Source organism: Penicillium expansum, assembly GCF_000769745.1.
Source record: "Penicillium expansum strain MD-8 chromosome Unknown contig294, whole genome shotgun sequence".
Taxonomy (NCBI): Eukaryota; Fungi; Ascomycota; class Eurotiomycetes; order Eurotiales; family Aspergillaceae; genus Penicillium; species Penicillium expansum.
In genome coordinates, this window is record NW_015971224.1 from 46,821 (window position 1) to 69,301 (window position 22,481).

General features: G+C 48.6%; 10 protein-coding genes across 10 annotated transcripts; 4 read left to right on the top strand and 6 right to left on the bottom strand.

Moving 5' to 3' along the window:
- Window positions 1–997: 997 nt before the first annotated feature.
- On the bottom strand, window positions 998–3,054 carry PEX2_086750 (uncharacterized protein; the record flags this gene model as incomplete). Its single annotated transcript, XM_016745945.1, has 4 exons — window positions 998–2,242; window positions 2,302–2,460; window positions 2,527–2,786; window positions 2,850–3,054. The coding sequence occupies 4 exons, from the start codon at window positions 3,052–3,054 to the stop codon at window positions 998–1,000; spliced, it is 1,869 nt and encodes a 622-aa protein (XP_016601550.1).
- A 966-nt stretch (window positions 3,055–4,020) lies between these two features.
- PEX2_086760 (pseudouridine synthase PUS4) lies at window positions 4,021–5,246 on the top strand (the record flags this gene model as incomplete). The annotated part of the gene is made up of 2 exons (XM_016745946.1): window positions 4,021–4,054; window positions 4,105–5,246. The coding sequence occupies 2 exons, from the start codon at window positions 4,021–4,023 to the stop codon at window positions 5,244–5,246; spliced, it is 1,176 nt and encodes a 391-aa protein (XP_016601551.1).
- Window positions 5,247–5,750: 504 nt separating this feature from the next.
- PEX2_086770 (ankyrin repeat domain-containing protein) lies at window positions 5,751–7,750 on the bottom strand (the record flags this gene model as incomplete). The annotated part of the gene is made up of 5 exons (XM_016745947.1): window positions 5,751–6,710; window positions 6,767–6,879; window positions 7,006–7,086; window positions 7,139–7,254; window positions 7,311–7,750. The coding sequence occupies 5 exons, from the start codon at window positions 7,748–7,750 to the stop codon at window positions 5,751–5,753; spliced, it is 1,710 nt and encodes a 569-aa protein (XP_016601552.1).
- An 832-nt stretch (window positions 7,751–8,582) lies between these two features.
- Window positions 8,583–9,737, bottom strand: PEX2_086780 (EBP2 family rRNA-processing protein; the record flags this gene model as incomplete). The annotated part of the gene is made up of 2 exons (XM_016745948.1): window positions 8,583–8,872; window positions 8,948–9,737. 2 exons carry the CDS (start codon window positions 9,735–9,737, stop codon window positions 8,583–8,585), a joined length of 1,080 nt encoding a protein of 359 aa, XP_016601553.1.
- Window positions 9,738–10,030: 293 nt separating this feature from the next.
- PEX2_086790 (heat shock factor-binding 1 family protein) lies at window positions 10,031–10,443 on the top strand (the record flags this gene model as incomplete). Its single annotated transcript, XM_016745949.1, has 3 exons — window positions 10,031–10,111; window positions 10,173–10,272; window positions 10,358–10,443. 3 exons carry the CDS (start codon window positions 10,031–10,033, stop codon window positions 10,441–10,443), a joined length of 267 nt encoding a protein of 88 aa, XP_016601554.1.
- A 536-nt stretch (window positions 10,444–10,979) lies between these two features.
- On the bottom strand, window positions 10,980–12,172 carry PEX2_086800 (protein disulfide isomerase family protein; the record flags this gene model as incomplete). The annotated part of the gene is made up of 2 exons (XM_016745950.1): window positions 10,980–11,554; window positions 11,644–12,172. 2 exons carry the CDS (start codon window positions 12,170–12,172, stop codon window positions 10,980–10,982), a joined length of 1,104 nt encoding a protein of 367 aa, XP_016601555.1.
- Window positions 12,173–12,612: 440 nt separating this feature from the next.
- PEX2_086810 (MKT1 family protein) lies at window positions 12,613–15,187 on the bottom strand (the record flags this gene model as incomplete). The annotated part of the gene is made up of 6 exons (XM_016745951.1): window positions 12,613–12,702; window positions 12,754–12,946; window positions 13,008–13,495; window positions 13,544–14,473; window positions 14,536–15,116; window positions 15,181–15,187. 6 exons carry the CDS (start codon window positions 15,185–15,187, stop codon window positions 12,613–12,615), a joined length of 2,289 nt encoding a protein of 762 aa, XP_016601556.1.
- A 904-nt stretch (window positions 15,188–16,091) lies between these two features.
- Window positions 16,092–17,559, top strand: PEX2_086820 (uncharacterized protein; the record flags this gene model as incomplete). The annotated part of the gene is made up of 6 exons (XM_016745952.1): window positions 16,092–16,262; window positions 16,335–16,394; window positions 16,456–16,509; window positions 16,585–16,601; window positions 16,666–16,816; window positions 16,930–17,559. The coding sequence occupies 6 exons, from the start codon at window positions 16,092–16,094 to the stop codon at window positions 17,557–17,559; spliced, it is 1,083 nt and encodes a 360-aa protein (XP_016601557.1).
- A 698-nt stretch (window positions 17,560–18,257) lies between these two features.
- samB (MYND-type zinc finger protein MUB1) lies at window positions 18,258–20,108 on the bottom strand (the record flags this gene model as incomplete). The annotated part of the gene is made up of 1 exon (XM_016745953.1): window positions 18,258–20,108. The coding sequence occupies one exon, from the start codon at window positions 20,106–20,108 to the stop codon at window positions 18,258–18,260; it is 1,851 nt and encodes a 616-aa protein (XP_016601558.1).
- A 1,425-nt stretch (window positions 20,109–21,533) lies between these two features.
- PEX2_086840 (uncharacterized protein) lies at window positions 21,534–21,782 on the top strand (the record flags this gene model as incomplete). The annotated part of the gene is made up of 1 exon (XM_016745954.1): window positions 21,534–21,782. One exon carries the CDS (start codon window positions 21,534–21,536, stop codon window positions 21,780–21,782), a length of 249 nt encoding a protein of 82 aa, XP_016601559.1.
- Between the last annotated feature and the right edge of the window lie 699 nt (window positions 21,783–22,481).

Below are 22,481 nucleotides of genomic sequence, written 5' to 3' on the forward strand. Positions count from 1 at the left end.
TATCTCTCAATCTGGTGTGTATGTGTTGTGATATATGTGGCGTGTTCTTGGTATACCCCTCCGAGTCAAAAGAGCTTCTCTTTCTCTTTCTTTTCCTTTCTCCCCTTCTCAAAATACCAATCTACTGCTCTTCGCCATGTACAGACAGACAGACAGTATTTCTTTGCCCCTCCTTTTTTCTCGCTTTTTTTTAATTGGCTTTGCTCTTGCATACACACTCTATGTCTTTGCATAGAGTGTTGGTGTTCCATTTGATGCACTGTGTTCTCTTCTTCTCTTGGCTTACTTCTAGAACCTTTTATTCTAATCCGTTTTCTGATTGCTATCTTGTTGCATACTACTTAAAATCTGTATTTGACTGATGTTCAAGGCTTGTGCTAGCTGGTAGTGAGGTATTGGACTTCAGGGCGGTGCAATCCGTTTGGGAGAAGATAAGTAGACCCAACACACTGCTTCCCTATTCTACTGTATGTAGGTTAGAGAATGAAGCAAAAAGGACAGAGAAATGTATCTCAATCGTGCTATTTTAAGCTTCTACCTACTTTGGGCAGGGGTATCAATTGGAAGAGATAAAAAGCCCAATCCGAAAGAATCATCAGCAAAAGCATGGTGTCCATCAAACCTCTAGGGCTGTGCACATCTAGCAAATTCGTTCCGTAGGAGAATGTACATTCTCTCCCCTCGGCCTGTCCCTTCTACCATCCAGCGCCTTTTTTCAACCGGTGATGGGTAAAGCTTGCAATTTGTGGGTATCTCTGTGGGCAGAAAAGTCGTTAAGAGTGGTTCTTGACAGCCGCAAATGAGACGTAACTTGATAACATACTCGAGAGGAGATCGCTGTGAGTATGAGGCGCTGTGTTTTAATCCCGTCTACTGGCTCAGTCGTGTCTTGTAATCATCAAGATCCAGTGATGTAAGGGTTTGATTGTTCAGCCGTGTTTCCAATTTCCGATGAACGTCGTGGCACATAACGATCGTTAATTCCTAGATGATCAGATCAGGTGTAACCATTCGCAAGGTCCTCAAGCTCCTGATCTTCATCATCTTCTTCGTCATCTTCTTCTTCTAATCCCCCGGTCTCCGGAATAGATGTCTCTTCACCCAGAAGATGTTCACCGTTCTGAGCCGTGCCATTTTCTTTAATGGAATAGAACTCCGGGAATGCAGTGCGCATTTGCAGCACATGCGCATCAACGACGTATTGCATGAGGTTGTTGACAGGGAAGGAAGAATGCATGCGTTTCTCCGATTCCATCAGCTCGACCTTCATCTGCGTCTCCCACTCGTGCTCTCCGGCATGATCGCCAATGAGCTTCTTGCGCTCGACTTTGTCCGTGGTCGAGATCACCTTCTCGCATCCGGGCATGCGGCATGTCCAGGTATCAGATGTCTCGTCGATGAATTCTTCAATTTCCTGTGCCGTATCTGGGGTTGGATCCCGCTCTGGGGTCAGAAGGGTTTGCCGTGATGGCGGTGAAGATACAGAAGGAGTCTGGAGTTTGTCTTTTTTGATATTGTCTTTGAACAGGCTCTTCATAAGAGAGGAGCCGGCGCCGCTGGAGGAGACGGACAAGAACGAGCGAGTCCGAGGCTTTGTGGCTGAGAATGGATCTCTGATTAATTCATGGCCACGGGTTTTGCTGGGTGTTTCGATCTCATCGAAATCGTCGATTTCATCGGTGTCCTCTTGGTCTTCCTCGTCGTTAGATTGGATTGTCTGCTGGTTTGCGGAGGCATTGCGATTTCGCTTGCCAGTCACTTTATTGGAGACTGTGTGGACTTTCGGACGCAGAACGGACTTCTGAGTCCGGCCGTACCGTTCATCGTCACTGGATTCTTCCTGCGAATCCAGGGGGGTTAGGAGTGCAGCTGGCAGAGGGGCGGATTTCGTGGATGCATGTGTGAGTTCCCTATGGATGACATAGCGAGGCCATCTAAAGTCTTCTTCGTCCATCATTTCTAGCACGGCGGCTGCCCTGATAGCAATAACTTTCTGGGCATCTTCGTTGCTGAAAGAGAATCGCTCTGCTAAGCGTTCTCCCAGGAGGTCAATATGCAGACGACGCTTTGCCAAGTGACCTTCTTCTCTGAGGTCCTTGAGCAACTGATAGATGGCATCGGCTTGTGATTTTGAGATTGCTGCAGGCTGATGTCGAGGAGTTGCCACTTCTGGTTCGTCTTGGGGTTCAGTTTCGCTTTCCTCGGAGGGCGAAAGCTCTTCCATCAGCCTATTGTAGTCATCCTAGGCTTATTATAAGTATACACATAGGCTATTGTAAATAAGGGTGCTTCTTGACTCACATTAAATTGGCGACGCAGATGGACGAAAACATTTGTCTTCTTCCATTCCACATCTGCATCACCTTGAATCATGCACCGAAGCAAGAAGGTAGCGTGTGTCGCAAAGACCTCAGCTGACTGTTCTCGGGTCTCACATGAGCCATATGTGTGGTAAGTGTACTAAGGGTGGATGAATATTAGGCCTCTGTGTTTGTATAGTGTATGACCGAGAACCGGAAGACTCACTTGCTCACAGAGACTCCTAAACGAAGGATTGATCTGCTTCTTTCCTTGCTGATGCTTATCGACCAGGAAATACAGCATATCAATGGCCTGAACCATGCGATTGTATGTGGGTGTGAAACCCTTGGCGGGCGAAATGATGTCGTACCAGCCCGCTTTACCAGCAACCCAGAGCTCAATACTCTTATCTTCAGTTTGGCCGTAGGCATAGTGTGTAACTTCGTCAATAATAATGCGCTTAGGAGGGTTGTCCGGGTTGAGCACTGGTGGGCAAGTGGGTTGTCAGCAAGCTACTCGATAAACGCGCATTGATAACCGATACGCACCCAAGTGTTCCTGATCCTCGCGAAGCGGCTCTAAGCAGCCGATCACCTGAACTGGGTTCTGTTCAGTAGCGTCCAGCAGATTTGCATAGAGCATCTTCCCAGGCTTGAGGACCTTCACATCGGTCAGGCCGAACTCCCACCAATCGTTCTCATCAGTAATAGAGGAATCGGTGGGAGCTAGGACGGTTTCTTCGCGGGATGTCATGGTGGAATTGGCATGGTGGGTGTCGAGAATAATGTATGTAGAAGGGGTAAGATGTAGGTAAAGTTAAGTAACTGAGAATATGAGAGCGAGAAGAAAGTGACCTGGAATGAAAGCTTGTAGTTGTCAACAGTCGAAGTCATCGACCAGTAAATTACAGATACAATGAGGTACCTATGTTACCCGCAATTAATTACATGGGGGCTCTGCCTGATTTATCGGGAATTTAGCCATTGTAACTCACCTATCACGTGCATGATTGGTAATTACTAATGTGGAATTTAAGGTTACAATTATCCACGGGCTGATTGAAATAAAACCTTGGAAGCTACCTAGGCATTCATTATTTTGACAATGTATTATAAGTCAAAATAAAAGCCAAACTCTCATTCAACAGGTGCCATGGTCTAGTGGTATGACGAGACATTGTGGTGTCCGATTCTGTCTTAGCCCCGGTTCGATTCCGGGTGGCGCCATTTCTTTTTTTTCCTTCCAGCTTTTTCTTTTGGTAGACACTTTGGTTGATCATGTCTCCCGAGTAGCAGCATAAGCATTTATTTATTGTAGAAAATCAAACTGTTCCATGGCTGCAAGAGTATTCAAAAGGGGGTGGATCTTTGATCACTACAGTCAGTGTAGTTTAGAATAGCATTTACAAGGACATCAAAGAGATCAAAGGTGCCTTAACAAGCCTTCAAAGTGCACCTGGAAAGGACACGAAAACAATTCTAAGGCCTTTACTCTGTATAGGACTATGATATGTATAGATATTCCTATTAATGATCTAGAAATTTGTATACTAATTAAATGATAATCATAAGACAATCCCCTTTGTCGTCCACAGGTAGTCCTAAAGAACTGCCGTAAAGGCGGGAGCCAGATCTTTACCAAAATAACATTTTTTCCTTGGTTCGACTCCCATCTCTCCAGATGCCATTCCCTCCAGGCTTCCGACTTTTTCGCAAAACCATGTCTGGCGAGAAGATCCTCGAAGGCGTCTTCGGTGAGCTTGACTCTTGCTAAAGCAAGACCTCGATCTAACTTCTCCGATAGCCGTCCACAAGCCGCAAGGCGTTACCTCCGCCGACGTGATCCGCACTTTACAGAAACACTTCAACCCCTCCAAGACCTTCAGACCATGGTTAGAAGAAGAGCGCGCACGCCGCGATCGTGAGAGCCAGTTCCAGCGCAAACGCCGTCGCCACCAACGCCTCGACGTGAAGATCGGCCATGGCGGAACCCTAGACCCGCTCGCGACAGGCGTGCTCATCACCGGAATTGGCAAGGGCACAAAGTCCCTCCAGGATTTTCTGGCCTGCACCAAGAGCTACGAAACCATTGTGACCTTCGGCGCGGAGACAGATACCTACGACCGTCTTGGCAAAATCGTGCGTCGCGCGCCCTACGAACACATCACGCGCGAAGCAGTCGAGAAGGCGCTGGAACAGTTCCGCGGGAAAATCATGCAGAAGCCGCCTATTTTCTCTGCTTTGCGCGTGAATGGAAAGAAATTGTACGAGTATGCGCGCGAGGGCAAGATGCCGCCGATTGAGATTAAGCACCGGCCCGTTGAGGTCTTGAACATGGAGATTGTGGAGTGGTACGAGCCCGGCACGCATGAGTACAAATGGCCCGAGGAGGAGATGACTGGTGATGAGAAGGCTGTCGCGGAGAAGCTTCTTGATCAGGAAGCCTCGGTGTCTGCGCCACTGGCCGAGGGTGAGGTTACGACCCAAATCCCCGAAGCTTCTTCTACCAAGCGGAAGTCGCCACCCCCGGCGGATGAGGTGAAGTATGATAGCGCGGAGGCTGCTAAGAAGCAAAAGGTGTCTGAGACGGACGCGGCGTCTGCACCTGAGCCTACTGCTCCCGAACCTGCAACCACAGAGGTCCCTGTTGTGCCTACAGAGGAGCCCAAGCCCCAGCCTCCCGCGGTGAAGATCAAGATGACTGTCACGTCGGGCTTCTATGTCCGCTCGTTGGCACATGATCTGGGCAAGGCTGTTGGCAGCTGTGCTCTGATGAGCGAGCTAGTGCGCAGTCGTCAAGGTGACTATGAACTCTCCCCTGACAAGGTTCTGGAATACAAGGACCTTGATGCCGGCGAAGAGGTCTGGGGACCGAAGGTGGAGAAGTTCTTGACAGAGTGGGAGGAGAAGAGAGCTACTAAGGCTGAAGCTGAAGCAGCTCAATAGACTGTGGAGTCTTAAAATGATATAGCATTTGTATATGGACTTGCTATCTATCTGTAATATCAACCATTCAATCCATATACTATGTACCATCCGTACCGGATAATTTCTGGCACTCGAAACCTTTCCCTTTCCCTTTCCGTTTTGATGCGCACCTCTTGCCGCTGTTTGATCTCAGAGTAAAATTGGGCACGTCTCTGAGTACCCTGACTTGAATTATACCTGTTACATTGTATAACCACCTGAACGAGGTCTGCTCAGTAAGCTTTACCTGATCATCCCAACGGATTCCGAAGTGCCTACTGAAGTAGGCTTGGGGGTCTATGACCTTGAAATTAGCGGGCAAATGTCGATTGCTAAATTGCCATAGCCCATGGACATCAATCACATGAATGAGGGAATTCCAGAAATAAATCATCAAAGTATGCTCACATTGAATTAGACGACTTCAACGCTGCTATCTAGACACAGACATGGGGATACAGTGAATCAAAATACCTATGAAGGTCATTCTTGCGGCCAGGCACCTGGCATCACTTCCACTGGCCGCGCAACCATCCTCCAGAAGTCCCCCACATAAGAGTCACTTGGCTCAGATAGCCATAGACGCCAATCTTCAGGGGAGGGGCCATAGGCAAATCCAATCACTCTTAGTGATTGGATCTCTTTTAGATGACCATTCCACGACCCGAACTCGCGCTGGATTGTCCCACTTTTCCAAATAGACTCCTCTGTCCTGCCATATTCGTTTAGATCAACAGACACAGTTTCCAATTGTTCCAACCACATTTGAACGCTATATGGATTAGGTGGGTTCCAAGTCCAATATCTGAGGTATCCCACGACAAACGATATAAATGGGGTTCTTTTTTGGACTAGGGTATGAATGTCATTTGTGACCCTCAGAAATTCACGACAGAGTTCAATCCAAGTGTCGATCCTTGATTGATGTTTGTTGGAACCACCCAATCTTTGAATGAGCCATCGAATAGCCCCGATATGCTTCGCTGCAGAATGAATCAGCGTTGGAGTCTTGTCTGAGCAACATGCGATATCATCGGAATCTAAGACATCTATTTTTAAGACCATTCGGACAATATCTGGTGTGAAATCGATACCGTTCCAGTGCACCGGTAAGCTCCCCGCTACGGAACGAGCCACACGGAGACGAGTCTGTTTTGGCAGATCGTAGAAAGAAGGGCAAATTTGCCGTTGTAAGAAGGCAAACTCTTCTAATGTTCCTTGAAAATTGCCCAGAACATTAACCACCCATCCGTGGGTGCACTCATAGCTCACATCTTTATGACGAAGGATGAGACGCATAGATGGAATCAACGACTCCAAATCTGGTGTACCTTCTGAGTAGTATGTACCGCTGAGAAGTGGTGGCTCGTCTAACGAGTTCAAATCTACTCCTTGGTCCAAGAGGAATGATACCATCTCAGTCCTATTTCTGCGGCCGACCAACTGTTTTATATGTCAGCGCGTCTGGTATAAATGGACTGCCTGCATGAAATGCTTACATGAATAAGGGATCTCCCATCTGGGCTTTCGAGTCGGTCAAAAGGTGATGCTTGCCGGGAGGCAAATAGATCCTGGAGCCCTTTGATATTTCCATCCGTCACAAATTTGTACGCTGGTGAATTGTAGGTAATTACACCATAGGCTCTCAGGTACCAATTCCACCCTCCTGGAGCTTTGATACTAACCACTTCTAGGACCTTTGGAGTGATCCAGAGAGGCAAGCTAAGCCGCCACATACAGCTATTGTTTTGATCGCATTTTAATCTTTGGTTTTGTGATATCACAGCAGATTTGATATGGCTGGGAGGGGACTCTGCCTCTGGTAAAGGTATTAATGAGAATGTGTCACCATCAGCTAGTGGAAACTATACCTTCGAGAGTTGTTGTAATCCTAGAGCTACTTGACGACGAACTGGCTGTATTGAGTTTCACCATGGTCTCAATGATCAACTGAGAGCGTGCTTCAATATGGGCTTGAGTAAGGGCCCTATACTTATCAGCTCACCAACATCCTTTGAATCTAGATGCCAGTAAATAACATACCGGTGGTAGCATTGCTCAGACCACATAAGCAGCTGTAGGACATTTCTCAAATGATCCATATGCTTCTCGATTCTCCCTTTTTGTAAAACAACCCTGGCGGACTTGAAAGACCGTCGCAAACGGCTCGGAAATTTCACATCCCGAACGATGTTGTTGCAGACCTTATCTAACTCATTCGCAGCTTCTTTGCAGTAGGCTAAGCTTTGCAGCGCAGCTTCACTGCTCTCCAAGGCGAGATTCGGATTTCGTGACAAGTCACTCTCCACATTCACCAGTATTTTACCAAATATTTCGATTTGTTGCACTAGCTTTCGTAGATCATCAGGCGCGTCACGTAAATCGTCGTAGCATTCTTTCAGTGTAATGACTGTCTTGCCGATTTGAACAATCACTGTCGCAAATTTTATCGCGCCTGAAACTACCCCGATGACTTCGGCCATCTTTTCTGGGCTCGGAGGCTGTCAAAGGGTCTGATTTGGGCTTCTATCGAACAGGAGGCTCTGGTGCTGGAGTGTGCAAGAGAAACACGAATTTTGAGAAAAGATGAGTCTCGACTTGAATGAAGAAGGTAAGATTGTGGCGATGCTAATTGAAGAGGCTCAGCCACGCTTCGTTGGCAAAATGATGTTTCGCCCAACGCCCAGCTTGTCAGAGCTACCTCTGAACGAATCATGGGTTCTATTTTGCCGCCCTTAAGTCCGGCCCTCGTTCGAAGATATCGATCGCAAGAGAACTTACTGGCATCTACACCTGGGCAGCTGCAACTGATCTGCATTCATCTTCCTAGTCATGTACAGATGGACTGATAGCCACCACATCATACCGCCGCTGCCGTCAAGGGATTCGTATCACATGCATAGTGATCTAGATGTATTTGCACTGTTTTTGACTTAGCTATTTATCAGGATTATCGTTATCAAGAATCCAGGCGACTTAATCCAAACAGGCAATTAGATGAAAAAAAGGCATGAAAGATCAAACTTGTAAGTTTGTTTATATTTTGTAGGTCAATACAGTCTATGAGCGTCGGCGTGACAAATGAGCGCCATACATACCTTGCCTTTCATGTGTGTACGTAGCGTTCAATATCTGCAACTCGAAACCTTCGTTTCCTAGAGCCCAGCTATAGCTACACAGGCTCACATTTGCAAGTGATAGAGATAATAAATCAAAACTGCCATTTTTGGTTATCCAGACCCAAGCGAGAAAAAATAATTACATGATGCACGATACAAATGCAATGTCACAACATAACCCATCACGTTAAAACGATTAGTTGCGTCCCTTGGCTTGGACTCTCTTGCTCTTGCCGGGTCGCTTTGCGCCACCCTTCATCTTCTTAGCGGAGAAGTTGCTCAGATCACCGCTAGACATGGCATCACCACTCTTAGCATGACGCTTCTTGCCTCCGAATCCGAACTTGGCGTCCTTCTTCTGGCGCTTGGAGCCACCGGGGCCATCACCACGGCTGCGCTTCTTGTCGGGCTGGGTAGCCTCGTCAATAGCAATGTCGAACATATCATTGGCATCATCGGTAGGGGCAGAGCCGTCAGCCTTGCGCTCTGTGTGGAAAAATCAGGTTAGCGACTGCAAAACTTATAGAAAGATATCAAGAGTAAAACAAAGTGAGAACATACTCTTCTTCAAGGTGTTGATCTTCTCCAACATCTCACGCTTCTCCTTGTGTCTCTGCTGCAACTTGGAGTTCTGGACTTGCTTGCCGAACTTCTTAAGATCACGCTGGCGGCGGGCCTCAGCAGAAGCCTTCTTGCTAGCAGCCTCTTCGTAAAGCTTCTTCTTGATCAAGCTCATGTGCTCATCGTTCTTCACCATCTCCGCGAAGTAATCGCCCGGCCGCGTGAAGGGAATGCCATCCTTCTTCAGCAGACCACGGGCCTGGGTAGCAGCAGTCTGGCAGACCTTGTAGAAGGCCAATTCACGGTTCAGATCGTCATTGGCGTCTTCGACCTCGATCGGCTCTTTCGAGACTAGGGAGTTGTGCTCTGAGAATGGGGTGTTGGGGCCGATGAAGGAAATGCGCTTGAGGGCGGAGAGGATAGCGGCAGAGTTGTTGATTGTCAAACGTTGGTGGGGAACGACATCTTCACGCTCGTCTTCTTCGAGGTCGGAGAGTGGGATGTCTTCTTCCTCTTCCTCCTCATCTTCCATTTCCTCGTCCTGGTCGACCTCCTCCTCCTCCTCCTCCTCCTCTTCTTCCTCTTCTTCCTCTTCTTCCTCTTCGGCGTCAGAGCTGGCAGCCTTTTCTTCCTCCTTCTCCTCCTCCACGATCTTGTCCTCGGGGGCGGCAGTGGCCTTCTTAGCCTTCTTTTTTTCCGCAGCCTTGATCAATTTCTTCTGCTTCTCGGCGTCGAAATCGCGACCCTTGTGGGCATCGAGAGCCTGGAGTAACTTGCTGCGTTTGCCCATTGTTGTTTTGTGTTAAAATACAAAGAGAAAATTGTATTTTATCTAATGTGAAAGGAATTGAGAAGAGGAAAGCAACTCGCTATCAAACCCGCATCAGAGAATCCACGGGATTTTTTTGAAATCGCGCCAGTCCTAATTTGGCTAGCGCCACCGATAAGACCACGCTAGTCCGTACATGGAAATATCTCGGAAATACACATGACCCGATTCCTTATCGAGTCCCACCGCCCTGTCAACTGTCTCTCGTCTCTACATACCCCAAACAGCCTGTACAGCGATTGCATAGTCTCACAATGGTCGACGATTCCAAGTCTCCTTCTCCAGACAAGCTAGAGAGCTCTCTACCAGAGGGTGTGTCTCTTCTATCACAACCGGTACATACCTTCTACAATCTCCAACCCCCACTTGTCGCCCTTCCTAACTAAATGCCCTCAGAACTCCGATGCCCAAGGCCAGCTCACGGCAGCTGTCGACGATCTGCTCAATGAACTCCAAACCAAATTCGATAATGTCTCTACGGAAATGTTCGGGAAACGTGAGTCCCTACCTCAAATCACCCACCATCGCTACCAATACATCGTCATACCTACAATTGTGTACTAACCTATTTTTATGCGTAGTGGATGAAATGACCAAGCGCTTAGATGAGCTAGAAGCATCTTTAGCTGCATCTGCGGGGGCCGGTGCCCCGAGTCCGACAAAATAAACACGCACGCCTTTTACCCATACTCCGACTTTGTGCATTCTTTCCTCGCGTGGCGTTTTTGGCAGGAGAACAATAAGCGCTGCATTTTTGGGGTGTCCAGCTCTGCTGAACCCCTGTACCAATATCCCAGCACATAATTTATCTATGGCATGCATAATGCTTTCTGGGGATGTGCATTGGACGGCCATGTAACTGGCCTGTGTCTGGTTCTGATACTTATGCTTTTACGATTTCATAGATACCCTACAATCAAACGAGGATACTCGTACAGAAGAACCATGTTTACTTATTTAATTACGCGGATCTAATTCATATATCACGTAGACTTTTTTGAATAGGCAGGAAACCTTGGGGTTCGTACTCAATTCGTACAATATACAGCATCAAGTCAATAGTTTCGTATACAATTCAATACATTTCCTTCAGATCCATGCTTTTAGCAGTCCCGGTCCTCAGTCTAGAATCACAGTGACTAGAGCCTTAAGCCAAAAATCCGAGAAAAATAAAAACATCCAGAAATAACAATGACAAAGCACTTAAAGCTCATCGCGCTTCTCCTGGCCAACAAAGCGTTGGAGGATGTTGCTGCGAGAGAAAATGTCATCCAGCTTCTCGGGAGCAGAGCCACCCTTAGCCAGGATCTTACGGAGACGAGTGAGCTCCTTGACGGCGTAACCCTCGTTCTTGCTCAGCTTCTCAGCAGCCTTGACATAGTACTCAGCGTACTTGTCGGACAGACCCTTGGCGGCCTTCTTAATCTCAGTCACAAGCTTGTCAAAGGTCTGCGCAGCGACGTTCTCAGTAACGATCTCGTCCAGGGCGGCGATGGTGCCGGCCAAGCTGTCAAGACCGCCACCAACAGCACGGTGGGTACCGGCCTTCTCGTTGATGAACTTGACGAAGGCCTCCTCGGAGCGTGCACCAGAGTATGGCTCGGCCTCGGTCGAGCCCTTGGGGAAGAACTTGATGGTAGGGAATCCGGTGATACCCTGTTCCTTGCTCAAGGCACGGGAGTTCTCAGCCTCGGCGTCGACCTTAGCGATAACAACGTTGGACTCGAGGGCGAAGTCGTTGGCGAGGGTTTCCCAGGTAGGAGCGAGGGTCTTGCAGTCTGAGCAAAGGACGAGAAATTAGCAAAACAGATCATGAGACTAGTTCAAACTAGACAAGAGCCAATTAAATTGGGGTTAATCGACTCACGTCCACACCACGGCGCAGTGAAAGCGACCAGCACATCCTTATCGCCACCGACAACGGTCTTGAAAGAAGCATCGTTCAGCATCTCAACGTTGCTAACCACCTTCTGGGCGCCAGCGCTACGAGGCTTGATGCCGGTCTTCTCGGTGATGAAGGCGGACAGGCTCTCGAGGTCACGACCGCCATTGTATTCCTCGGGCTTGTCGCTCTTTCCATCGAACCACTTGACGGTAGGGAAGCCCTGGATACCGAAGCGCTTGCCGAGCGAGCGGTTCTCGTCGGCGTCGACCTTGGCGATGGTGACCTTGTCTTCGGCGAAGGCGAAGGTCTGCGCAAGCTCTTCGTAAATCGGGGCGAGGGTCTTGCAGTGGCCACACCAGGGAGCGAAGAATTCGACCAGCGCGGGCTTGCCGGCAAGGACGACTTCGTCGAAGTTGGTGGGGATTAGGTCTTTCACTGCGGAGTTGCTTGCAGTAGCGAAGCCGCTGAGGGCTGAGACCGCTCCGAGGAGCAGGAAGCTTAAGCGTGCCATTATGTATAGATATTTGGATGTGAGTATACTCTTGGGAAAAAAGTATGAGTTCACAAAGGAATCGGGTGACGGAGTTAAAGCTCGGGGAGGCGATGACAAACAAAGCCGAAGAGGCCACTTGGTGACTCCACAGCTCCGCAGATCACATCTATCTACTTCTAGGGCTGACATCTACAACTTACGATATGACATGATATAGCTACTTCCCCTATGTTTCTGAATTATGCTGCTCTTGGGTATTATCGAGTTTCTTGTTCGTTTTCTTGATTTGTTTTGTCTGTTTTGCTACCTGGGTAGTTAGTAATACACTGGAGAATTGCCAGTATCGCATTTCCTGGGCAAAATCGGAGCTATTGGCATAAACTTCAATTGCAAGCTGCGCTTGTTAACCCGGAATCCCCACAATGGTTGCTTGGTGTCATTGGTAAAGCTTGCCCATATCATCGTCTCTCTGCCAGCCACTTGTTTGCGTCTTCCCAGAACTTTGCTTCCTTGAACTCCTTGCCCGTACTCTGTGTGCCTGCGTAAACCTATCTTGAAAATCAGCCTTTGGTCAACAATTAATACCAGGCAATACGAACCGCATCCCACAGCTTAAATGCCAAATCCAAGTTTCCAACAAAGCTCTCGCTGTGTTGGAACCATTCCTTCCCCTTCGCTTTCACATCCGCTCGAGCCTCAGGCGATGTTGGATTTGCCTGTAGGGGTAGGTCGTCGAGGTAAGTCCGAACCGCAATTCCAAGTCCACAGTCGTTATCATCAATAAACGGAAGCCTAAGAGAATAGGTTAGAATAACAATCCAGATCCAGCATAGTTAGTCTAGAAGGTACATACTTGATAGCCATCTCAGTCCAGTCATTGCGGTCCCGATCAGCGTCACCACTGAGCAGCAGACCAGCCAGTACTACCTCGATCAAATTTCTCAGTGCAGAGCGCACCTCAGAAATCAAAGAGCGGTAGCAAAGAAGTTGACGGCTCAGAGGTCCAGAATATCCAATACTCTTGTGCTGAAGCTTGGCAACACATGCAGCCCGCGAAACCAGCATGTTGAAAGTCTTGTCGTCTTCTGACCCCCTCATAGGACCGCCAGATACATGTGAAAACCAGTTCTTGGTGTTGAGAAGACCCAAGCGGATCATCTCAATAGCAATGAATATAGATTCCTCGAGGTTGTCCGCAGGATCGATAGCTGATAGTGCATGCGCTAGACATTGGCCCCACGGAGTGAGCGTGTGCTTGTCGTCAACGTATCCACGCAGCTGCAGGAAGCGCCACATAACATTAGATAAGATATCATCCTGCGATGAAAGAGCCTTCGGAAGCTGTCAGTTATCAAACAACGTCAACCCCATGGGTAAACTTAAACTTACAGGTGTTTCTTTATTAGCAAATGACTTAGATGCAAAGTCAGTGTCACTTAAGCTCTGGACAGCAAACTTAAAGGATCCGCGAGGCGCCTGAAGCTTCTTGATACTTTCGGGGAATTGTTCTCCATGGATCTTCCAGGAATGGATGGTTTCCTTGACTGATGGGATGCCCTTGAGGTTGATCGTCCGCTCTGAGTTCTCATCGAACCATGGACGGATCCGAATGACTTTAGTTTGGTAGAATCGATGAAGCGAGTTTGCTAGAAGGCAAATAGACTGAGTGCGCACAGGTGTCAGAATTTCACCCACGAGCTGGCGATAAATCTCGGTGTCTTCGGTACCCAGCGGTAGCGAGATGCGAACTTCACCAGTTGTGAGGAAGTTGGGTACATCCGCACCAATAATACCTTTAGAGAGATAGAAGTACAGCTCTTCTGGGAGGCGTTGCCCGATAAGCTCATGCATATCCGACGAGGTATTCTCTGAATCCATGGGACCAACTCGACCTTCCACGTCAATGTAGACATGGTGCTTCACAATCATATAAGCTCGCTTATACAGGTCTGCGTATTGAAGCTCCTGCATACGGCGGTCCTCTTCAAATTGGGCGCACAGTGTCAATGCACTCCGTCCAGCTGCGTTGAACATCGGCAACGCATCGCGAATGGTGGGGCTTTTGCCGGGGTAAGCAGGGTTCTCGAAAAGTGGGAGGGAGCGAAGGAAGGGGGAGCCCAGCAGTAAACAGAACTCCAGGAATTGTTCATTGGAAAGTCGACCCAGCTCCTCCTGGCAGGTTTGCTTCGTGATCCAGAAGAATTGCGCGGGTTCGGTGTCGATACGGGTGACCAGCTTGTCAAGGTCAAACAAGAGGGCTTCGGAGGGGGCAAAGACAGCATCGACCACAGGATTGCTACCACGGGCGAGGTAAGAGAGCTGTTCGGAGAAATCTGTTAGCACTTAACAATCCAACCATGGTGCATAGGGTAGCCACTCACCTGGGCCGCGGCGCTATATGGCGCTACGATAAAGTCCACTCCGTTTTGGGTCAAAATGCGTTGCAGGAACTTGAAAAGGGTCTCCGGGGGCGGGGTGCCTGAGGGTCCGGTAGTGTCAGCGCTTGTAGGGAAGCTTCCTTGTGCCCAGTAGTAACGATAAAAGCCCCACGGGTCCGTAACTGGGGAGAGATTGAGATAGGGATAGTGGGTGATCATACCAGCACTGCTGAAGGCATCGACCACCTGGTCTGCCTGTTGCTGGTCGTAAAGATCCCAAGCTTGTTCGAATGAGCGCGACGCTGCGGGCTGAGCGCGGTGCTCTTTCTTGCCGAATTCCAACCCATTGAAGACGAAGATAGTAGCGACACCAAGGTTCTTGAAAGTCTGCAATTCCTTCTCGATGTTAGTCCTCAAGGCGAACGGGAATCCGCCTAGTGCGCCTAACAGCGCTTCCCGGGTTGACTGGTTCACGAGGTGTTGGTTGATGTAGTGCGACGCATCGATGCCGATAGCGGCGCCCTTCAATGCTGAGAGGGGCAGGGACTGGGTGCGGCCAACGACCCATTCATCGAGGGGACGGACTAGTCATGGAGATAAAAGGTTAGCTGGTGCGATTGCGGATTGTGGAGCTGTGCTATTGCGTACTCGGCATGGTTCTGGAGCTATCTGTCACCTAAAAGCACGGCAACGCCGGGCATCAAAGCCCGAAGGTGGAGAACAAGAGGTTAAATTAAAGGTAAGAGCAGATCAAAAGCTCCGTGATCAGGAATATGATGAATCGGAGCTGGGATTGTTTGGGTTTTCGGAATGAGGGAGAGGGAGATCACGAGGGGGGGGGAAGGCGGAGTTGGAGTTGGCCCTTTGTTTTTTTGCCTTTGAGATGTAGCACATCGGATTTAGTCGCTTGTCTCAACCACTTCAATTTAGTTTTTTGATATTTAGTCTGGTTTATATTTGATTTAGTTATCCATGCTCAGCTTCTACTTGAACTTAGGTTCCTGTTTTACCTGTTGGCTATAGAAGAATGTACGGCTTATAATGAAGTCATCTCCAATATATATTTAAATAGAAACAAAATAGTCCCACAAATCCACAAAATCCACAATATATTATGGAGTATATAACAAAATGTTCCAAATATCTAGACAATCCATGTTTATCTTCCTACTTAGTAAGTACCATTAGGCACTCATTATGTTGTATATGTTCGTAAAGTCCAAATCAAGCATTCCTAGGTGTATGTATAAGCGGGGGTAATGACACGCGGGGTTCACCGGCCATTCAGGTCGGATATCGCCTGAGCTCGGAATTGTCCCAGAAACCTGACTGGAGCCGGCTATTAAACAAGCAATTGGATTGGTTGGATCCAATTTGATATCATGATATTGAGATACGCGTATGGGTATCAAAACGCGTATTACCAAAGTGAGATACGCGATAGGCCTAACCACATATGCACTAAATAGTAGTCGTTCCAAACCTCATCCTCAACTATATATTCTCTTCAATCTTTGAACCCTAACCTCTGAAGAACACATATTTATCCACTCTTCAAAATGGCAGACACTATCGCCCCAATTGAGCTTCCCGTCATTGACATCTCCAATCCCCATGACCCCGCCGTGGGGAAAGCCATGTTGGATGCCGCTACAAAGTATGGCTTTTTATATGTCAACAGCAAGGGAACCGATTTCACTGTGGAGGATGTGGATCGTGGGTTCGGATTGGTAAGACTTACACTTCAATGATTCAATTAACTGACGTCTATATGTACAAGTACTGACCAATCAATCCTATAGTCGAAGAAATTCTTTTCGTCTCCCGCAGAGGAGAGAGAGATATGTCGGATCCAGCCGAATGTTTGTAATAAGGCTTAACACAACCGAACAAACATATTTGATCTAACGACAATATCCATAGAACCATGGCTGGTCCGGAATGCACACAGAAACCCTCGACCCCGAGCATCAGCGGGTAAGTAATGGCTCTGACTCACTAGTGCCCTAGCATAGAGTACGAAGACTGACATTGGATATGACAAATTGACAGACCGGTGACTTCAAAGAGTATGAACTCACCACATCTCTGATCTTTGAAATACTCTAAACCATGAACTAACCACCCAACCAGAGCCATGAACTTCGGCGATTTCAAAGACGGCAAAGCCCAGCAGCCTCTGCCAGCGTCGCTAACTCCCCACGAAGCAGAGATTAACGACTTCGCCCAACTTTGCAACAAGACCTGCACCCGAATCCTGACTCTGCTGGCCCTAGGCCTAGAGGTATGTGACCCATTCCCATCCCCAACCAACCAGATTTATACATCTACCATCATCACTGCCCACTATACACACAAACATGTAATATGTAATATATACCAACCAACAAACCCCAGATCAAAGAAGACTTCTTCACAACCCGCCACGACCCAAGCAAAGGCCCGACAGGCAGCATCCTACGATACCTGTACTACCCGTCGATCTTCTCGCCAACAACAGCATCCTACAAGCACGACAAGGACGTGCGAGCCGGCGCGCACTCCGACTACGGCAGTGTCACACTTCTCTTTCAGCGGCCTGGCCAGCCAGGCCTAGAGATCCTGACTCAGGACGGGAGCTGGGCGCCCGTTCCCATCGTGCCCGGCACCGCAGCCGAGGCCGAGGGATATCCGTTCCCACCGATCTTGGTGAACATCGGCGATTTGCTGAGTTACTGGACGGATGGGCTGTTGAAGTCGACCGTGCACCGTGTTGTGTTCCCGCTTGCTGAGCAGCAGAGCCCGAACCCGCAGGATCGGTATACGCTGGTTTATTTCTGTCATCCCATTGACGAGACGGAGTTGGTGCCTGTTCCTAGTGAGATTGTTGCTGCGCATCGGGAGCGGACTGGGGGTGTTGCTGCTGATGGGAAGGTTGGGTTTGGGGGTGGTGCAGGGCATGCGGTCCCTGGGAAGAGGCCTTTGACGGCGCATGAACACCTTATGTCCAGACTGGAGGCTACTTATGGGTTTACTAAGGAGAAGTAAGGGCTGGGTGGGGATCAGAGAGCTTCAATGTTTGGTGGTCTGCTAATCCTGGGTTACTGACCTCGGGACTACATGTAGCTTACGTGCCATTGAGTAAATGTGGACAGAGTCGTTCGTGAGACTGGGAATAGATTGTAAAACGCCGGTGCCGTTGTGGCATAGTGCAAACACAGAAAAAAAACGGGTCCTCCGGACATAAATCAGAATCATAGATGGGATGTGCACCAAAATGAAATGCTCCAGATGACCATAACACGGCCCAAGTTGTCGGCAATGATACCCATCTACTGACATAGGAAACTCGTGACAGCGCAATTAGTTATGAGAGAAATCATAATGGCCCAAAAAAAGACAAAAGGCAAAGGGAATATTGCCTCTGATGAGGAGGTTGGAGTGAGATATACAATCATGAGAAATGGTCAAATGTGGATATGAGCAATGGAAAAAGGACTCGCAAATGACGGCCCCATGTCAATGAACCAAGATGAAGGCAAGCTGTGCGAGAAAGGGAATATGAAAAGGCTAGACATGTAAAAGGTATCGTCGGGTCGAAATGGAAACACCGCAAGATTCTGAAATGCCATGCGAGAGAAGAACCTTGTAACAGAATGGAAGGGAGACGCAAGACGGATATAACGCTATGCGGGGCGGTATGCATGGAAATCAAAATGAAACTCCTCTGGGGTCATCGAGTCGTATCAAGGGGTCGTATGGCACCAGTGCCGGTGGTATACCCACGCGGATTTCTGGCAATCTTTGCTGCAGTACTTGGTGCGACGGCAACGCCGACACTTGGCGAACTGACGCTGGAACTCTTCCCACTTGCCACACTTGTAATAGGCGCATTGGCGGATGCCACCTCTCGCCTCATCCTTACGGCAGAGGTTTCTCATGACCACGCACGCCCAGTATTGCATGTCCTTAGTGTGATGCCGAACAGTAAACTTCTCCACAAGGGGGAAGATGTTGACATCATCGGGAATCAAGTACTCGTCTTCCTCCTCACACGCCTCAATTGGCGAAGAGAGATCGGGGTCCTCATCTAAAAGGTGGAGTTCGCGATCAATCTTCAACTTGGGGACAAGGTGGGATGACTGGAAGTATGATCGGAGGTTGCAGTATTTAGAGACATATGCTAGTAGCTGAAGGGACATCAGGACATCCTCATCACGAGGCATGGCTGTCAAGACTCCTTGGGCTGCGGGACGGTCACGAAGGTAAATAGCGTAGGGGCTGGGGGGGAGAGTAGGAGAATTAGGATTGTTGGCGGCTTGGGCCGGAGAGAGACCGAGTCCACCGTTGGCCTGTGTGTTGCCGGTATTGATGATGCTGCCGTCGACAGTCGAACGATGAGTGATGTTGAAAGTCTCCACCTCCGGACCGCCTTCCTCAGAGGGATCAGTGACGGTCAGATCATGGGTGTTAGAGACATCGTCTAGCATCGTTGTTTCCCGCTCGTTAACACTGTCAAGTTCCATCCGGGTCGGGAGTCCAACGATGGTTTCGGCGGGCTGTCCCATAGCGCTATCATCTCCCATGGTCGAGTCTTCGCCGTTGGCATCATCCGATTCACCGGACGCCGACTGCTGCTGGCGGATCAAAGGGCGTTGTCGAGCGGCAATTGTTTGAGGAAGGCTGCGAGGTTGTGAGTGGAGGGGGCCACTCGGGGTGGTCGGAGAGTCGGGTTGTGAGACGATGCCAGTTTGCAGACTGGGAAGCATGCTAGGAAGACGCTCGGCGTCCCGGACAGGACGTAGGCCGAATCCATCCGTGGTGTCCATGGAAGGAACCGCTGTGGCAAGAGGTTGCATTGACCGTAGGCGATTGCTGGCACGTAGGAACCGCCTATCGTTCAACCGGTGGTTATGGACTTCTGGGCCAAATGTACTGCGCTCTGGGGGGGATGTCATAGGGACACGAGGAGGGGATGTGATATCCATGGCATCGGAGTCGGTAGGTTGGCTGTCTTGGTAGAAAGGTCGGGGGATTTCGATACTCGGCGGAGGGGCTTGTCGACGCGGTTGATGCGACTCGACCTGTGGGTGCGACTCGGTCTGGGTATCTGCATCCATAGGGGTGAAACGAGCGGAGACGTCTTGGTTGCTGGGCTTTGACTGCTTAGAAGACGCCTGCTTCTCGGAATCAAGATCGCTGCGCGATCGCACTTTGTCCACCACCTTGATGTAGTTGTTCAGAATGGTGGCAATGACGGGGACCATGTCCGCTTCTACCACTCTTGTCCTCACACCCTCAGAGCCCCGCACGCCGATGTTGACAACGCATTGGAAGGCGAGGCTCCATTTCCACATTTCCAATAAATCCTTGCTCCGACCCTCTTTGAGGATGCATACCAGTCGCTCGATGCCGCCATCGACGGTGAGGATATCTCGAATCCGGGCGGAAGAGGTTGTGAGGTATGCAAGATGGTTGAGAGAGTTGATGAGCGGTAAAGTCGATGTGCAATCAAGGGCACGACGGTCATAGAGCGTGGTGGTGATGTTGACCGAGGCCTTATTCACATTGGGAATACTAAAATTGACTTCCCGCATGATGAATGAATGGCAACTGGAATGTGACGAATGTGCGAGATATTAAATGTAATATCGATCGATGCAAGATGACATCCAGAAATGGATCGAATACAAAAATATGAGGACCTTGACGGTGTTGTAGAATCCAGGCCAGATAGGATGATGCCTACTGCAGATCGAGAACTCGCACTGAGAGAAATCAATCCAAAGACATCAGGTGAATGAAAAGATGATGGGTTTGGGGGATATCGCAGAGATGAAATACCCAATGACCAGAAGGGGGCGAAAGGGTAACCAAGACTCAGAGTCAGACTCAGAGGGTGAGACTTTTTAAGGAACGGGAATAAATGAAAGAGAGACCAAATGCAATATGCAATGAGACGATATATGCGTCTGCGCAGTATTCGATAGATGATGATTGTTCGATGGAGGGGAAGAGGAGAGGAGAAGGCTTTTGCGAAGGCAAAGGCAAAAGCGGAGAGCGTCAGGTGCCTCCTTAATATTACTAAATATGGGTTGTACCCGACAAGTATTTGGCGCCACCTTGGGGGTTTTACCCTTTTCCTCCCTTTTTCCAACTGCCTTATTTCCTGGCTGATTCGCATATAAAGCATTATATTCTTTATTTGTTTATCTCTTACTATTCTCATTTTCTACACTTGCAATCTCTTCATCTTCATCGGTCCTCGACCCCCTCTGTCACATTGGGTACCGAACCTCGGAGTTGCCACTTGATAAAGATCAAAATCTTTACATACCATTACATCCTTATCACAGGATCGGTTGATTTTTGTCAGATCGAAATATGTACAACATATATTGAGAGACGATCGTTGCCAAACTCCCTAGATTATGCCGCCTGATATGACAGACGGCACCACGAGCGGAGGCTGTAGATCTCTTGAGCAGTGACCGACGCAACCCACCAATGGCCCCGATGAACTATTTAAATAGCTTCGGTCTTTTGTCCTGACTCGAAGAAGTTCAGACCGAGTTCCCCACAGGCGGAGCAACCGTTTATAGTTGCTATCCCTAGATATCCTCGTAAGTGTGATTCGACTACGGAGTAGAAATGAGTTGTGTTACATTTAAATTTCGTCGACGTGAACCCCTTAAAATAACTAAATGACCGAGTCTCAAGTTAGGAGAAAGAATATAATTGCATATTGTATGTTGAGGTTGTTCATTGCACATCTCCCTAAAGTATGATATACCTTCGGTCACTAGTGATTCGACAACATACAATAGTCCAAATGGGATTCGTGGAAACGGCCCGTGAAACAGAACCTTGAAAATATCCCGTCTGGCCTGGACTTTCTGACCCCCGAAGGCTACACCTATAATCTTGTAATATTGGTGGAGTTAACTGTCCCATCCTGTCCCATCACCTTTCTGATACTCCCTGACGCCGTTTCGCCCTGAACAGGGCGGTTTATTTTGGGAATGTGTTTAAACTTAGCAACAAACAATCATCAGCAACTTGCCGAGGACCAATCGAATATCCCCGCACAAGTGATGACATTGGCCCCCAAGTGCCTCTATCACATCTTGACAGGGTTTACACGCGCCTGTAACTGTGTGGCGCACAGACGAACTAAGATTAGAACACCTGCGAACTGCCGGGAATCGATATCCGCCTGTTTGCACCTCGAAGATTTTCCTGGGGTTTCAGGTTTATTCTTTTCGTCCTAGGACCAGGGCTTTGAGAAAACCAACAAACAATAGCGGCTACATTAATTGGGGGGAGAGATGACACGTTATAGACCCAGCGCCCAAGATCGTCAAGCCCAGCCCCCACCAAGCAGTTCGACTAACGGTTCTCGAGATTTTGGTGCTGAGCCCCATTGGCAAATTTCAGAATCAGAATTGTATTCAATGTTCAGTTCTCAGTCCACCGTTGACAGGGGTCTTCAAGAGGATGGTCCGACTTGACAGAGGTGCTTGTGTACACCATGGGAGTCATTGTAGGTACTAGCGAGGTCCACTTGTGCCTTATGCATACTCCTTACATTCGTCTTCATTCTGGCTGTTTTGTTTATAGAAAATGGACAGCTCAGTCTATTTATATAGCCCTTTTCCTATAAACAAGCCGAACTTGATTGCCGAAGTACGACGAGATCTGAAAGACGTTCTCCCCTACGGCATAGCAAGAGATGCTCATGCAAAAGAATCCCAGGAAGCTTCCAATCTCGACGAGTGGAATATATTGGCTTTCAATTTTCCCCTGGGACAATGCACTGTTCGTAGTCTTTTGTAACATGTCTTTCAACATCCGTCGATATGTAAATTTCTTATTTCATATTTCATAGCCGACGAGTACAACTTTGAGACATTGTTTTATTAGACAGGCACAATTCTATGTGAGGAGTTAAAACTACGAGTTGAACCTGC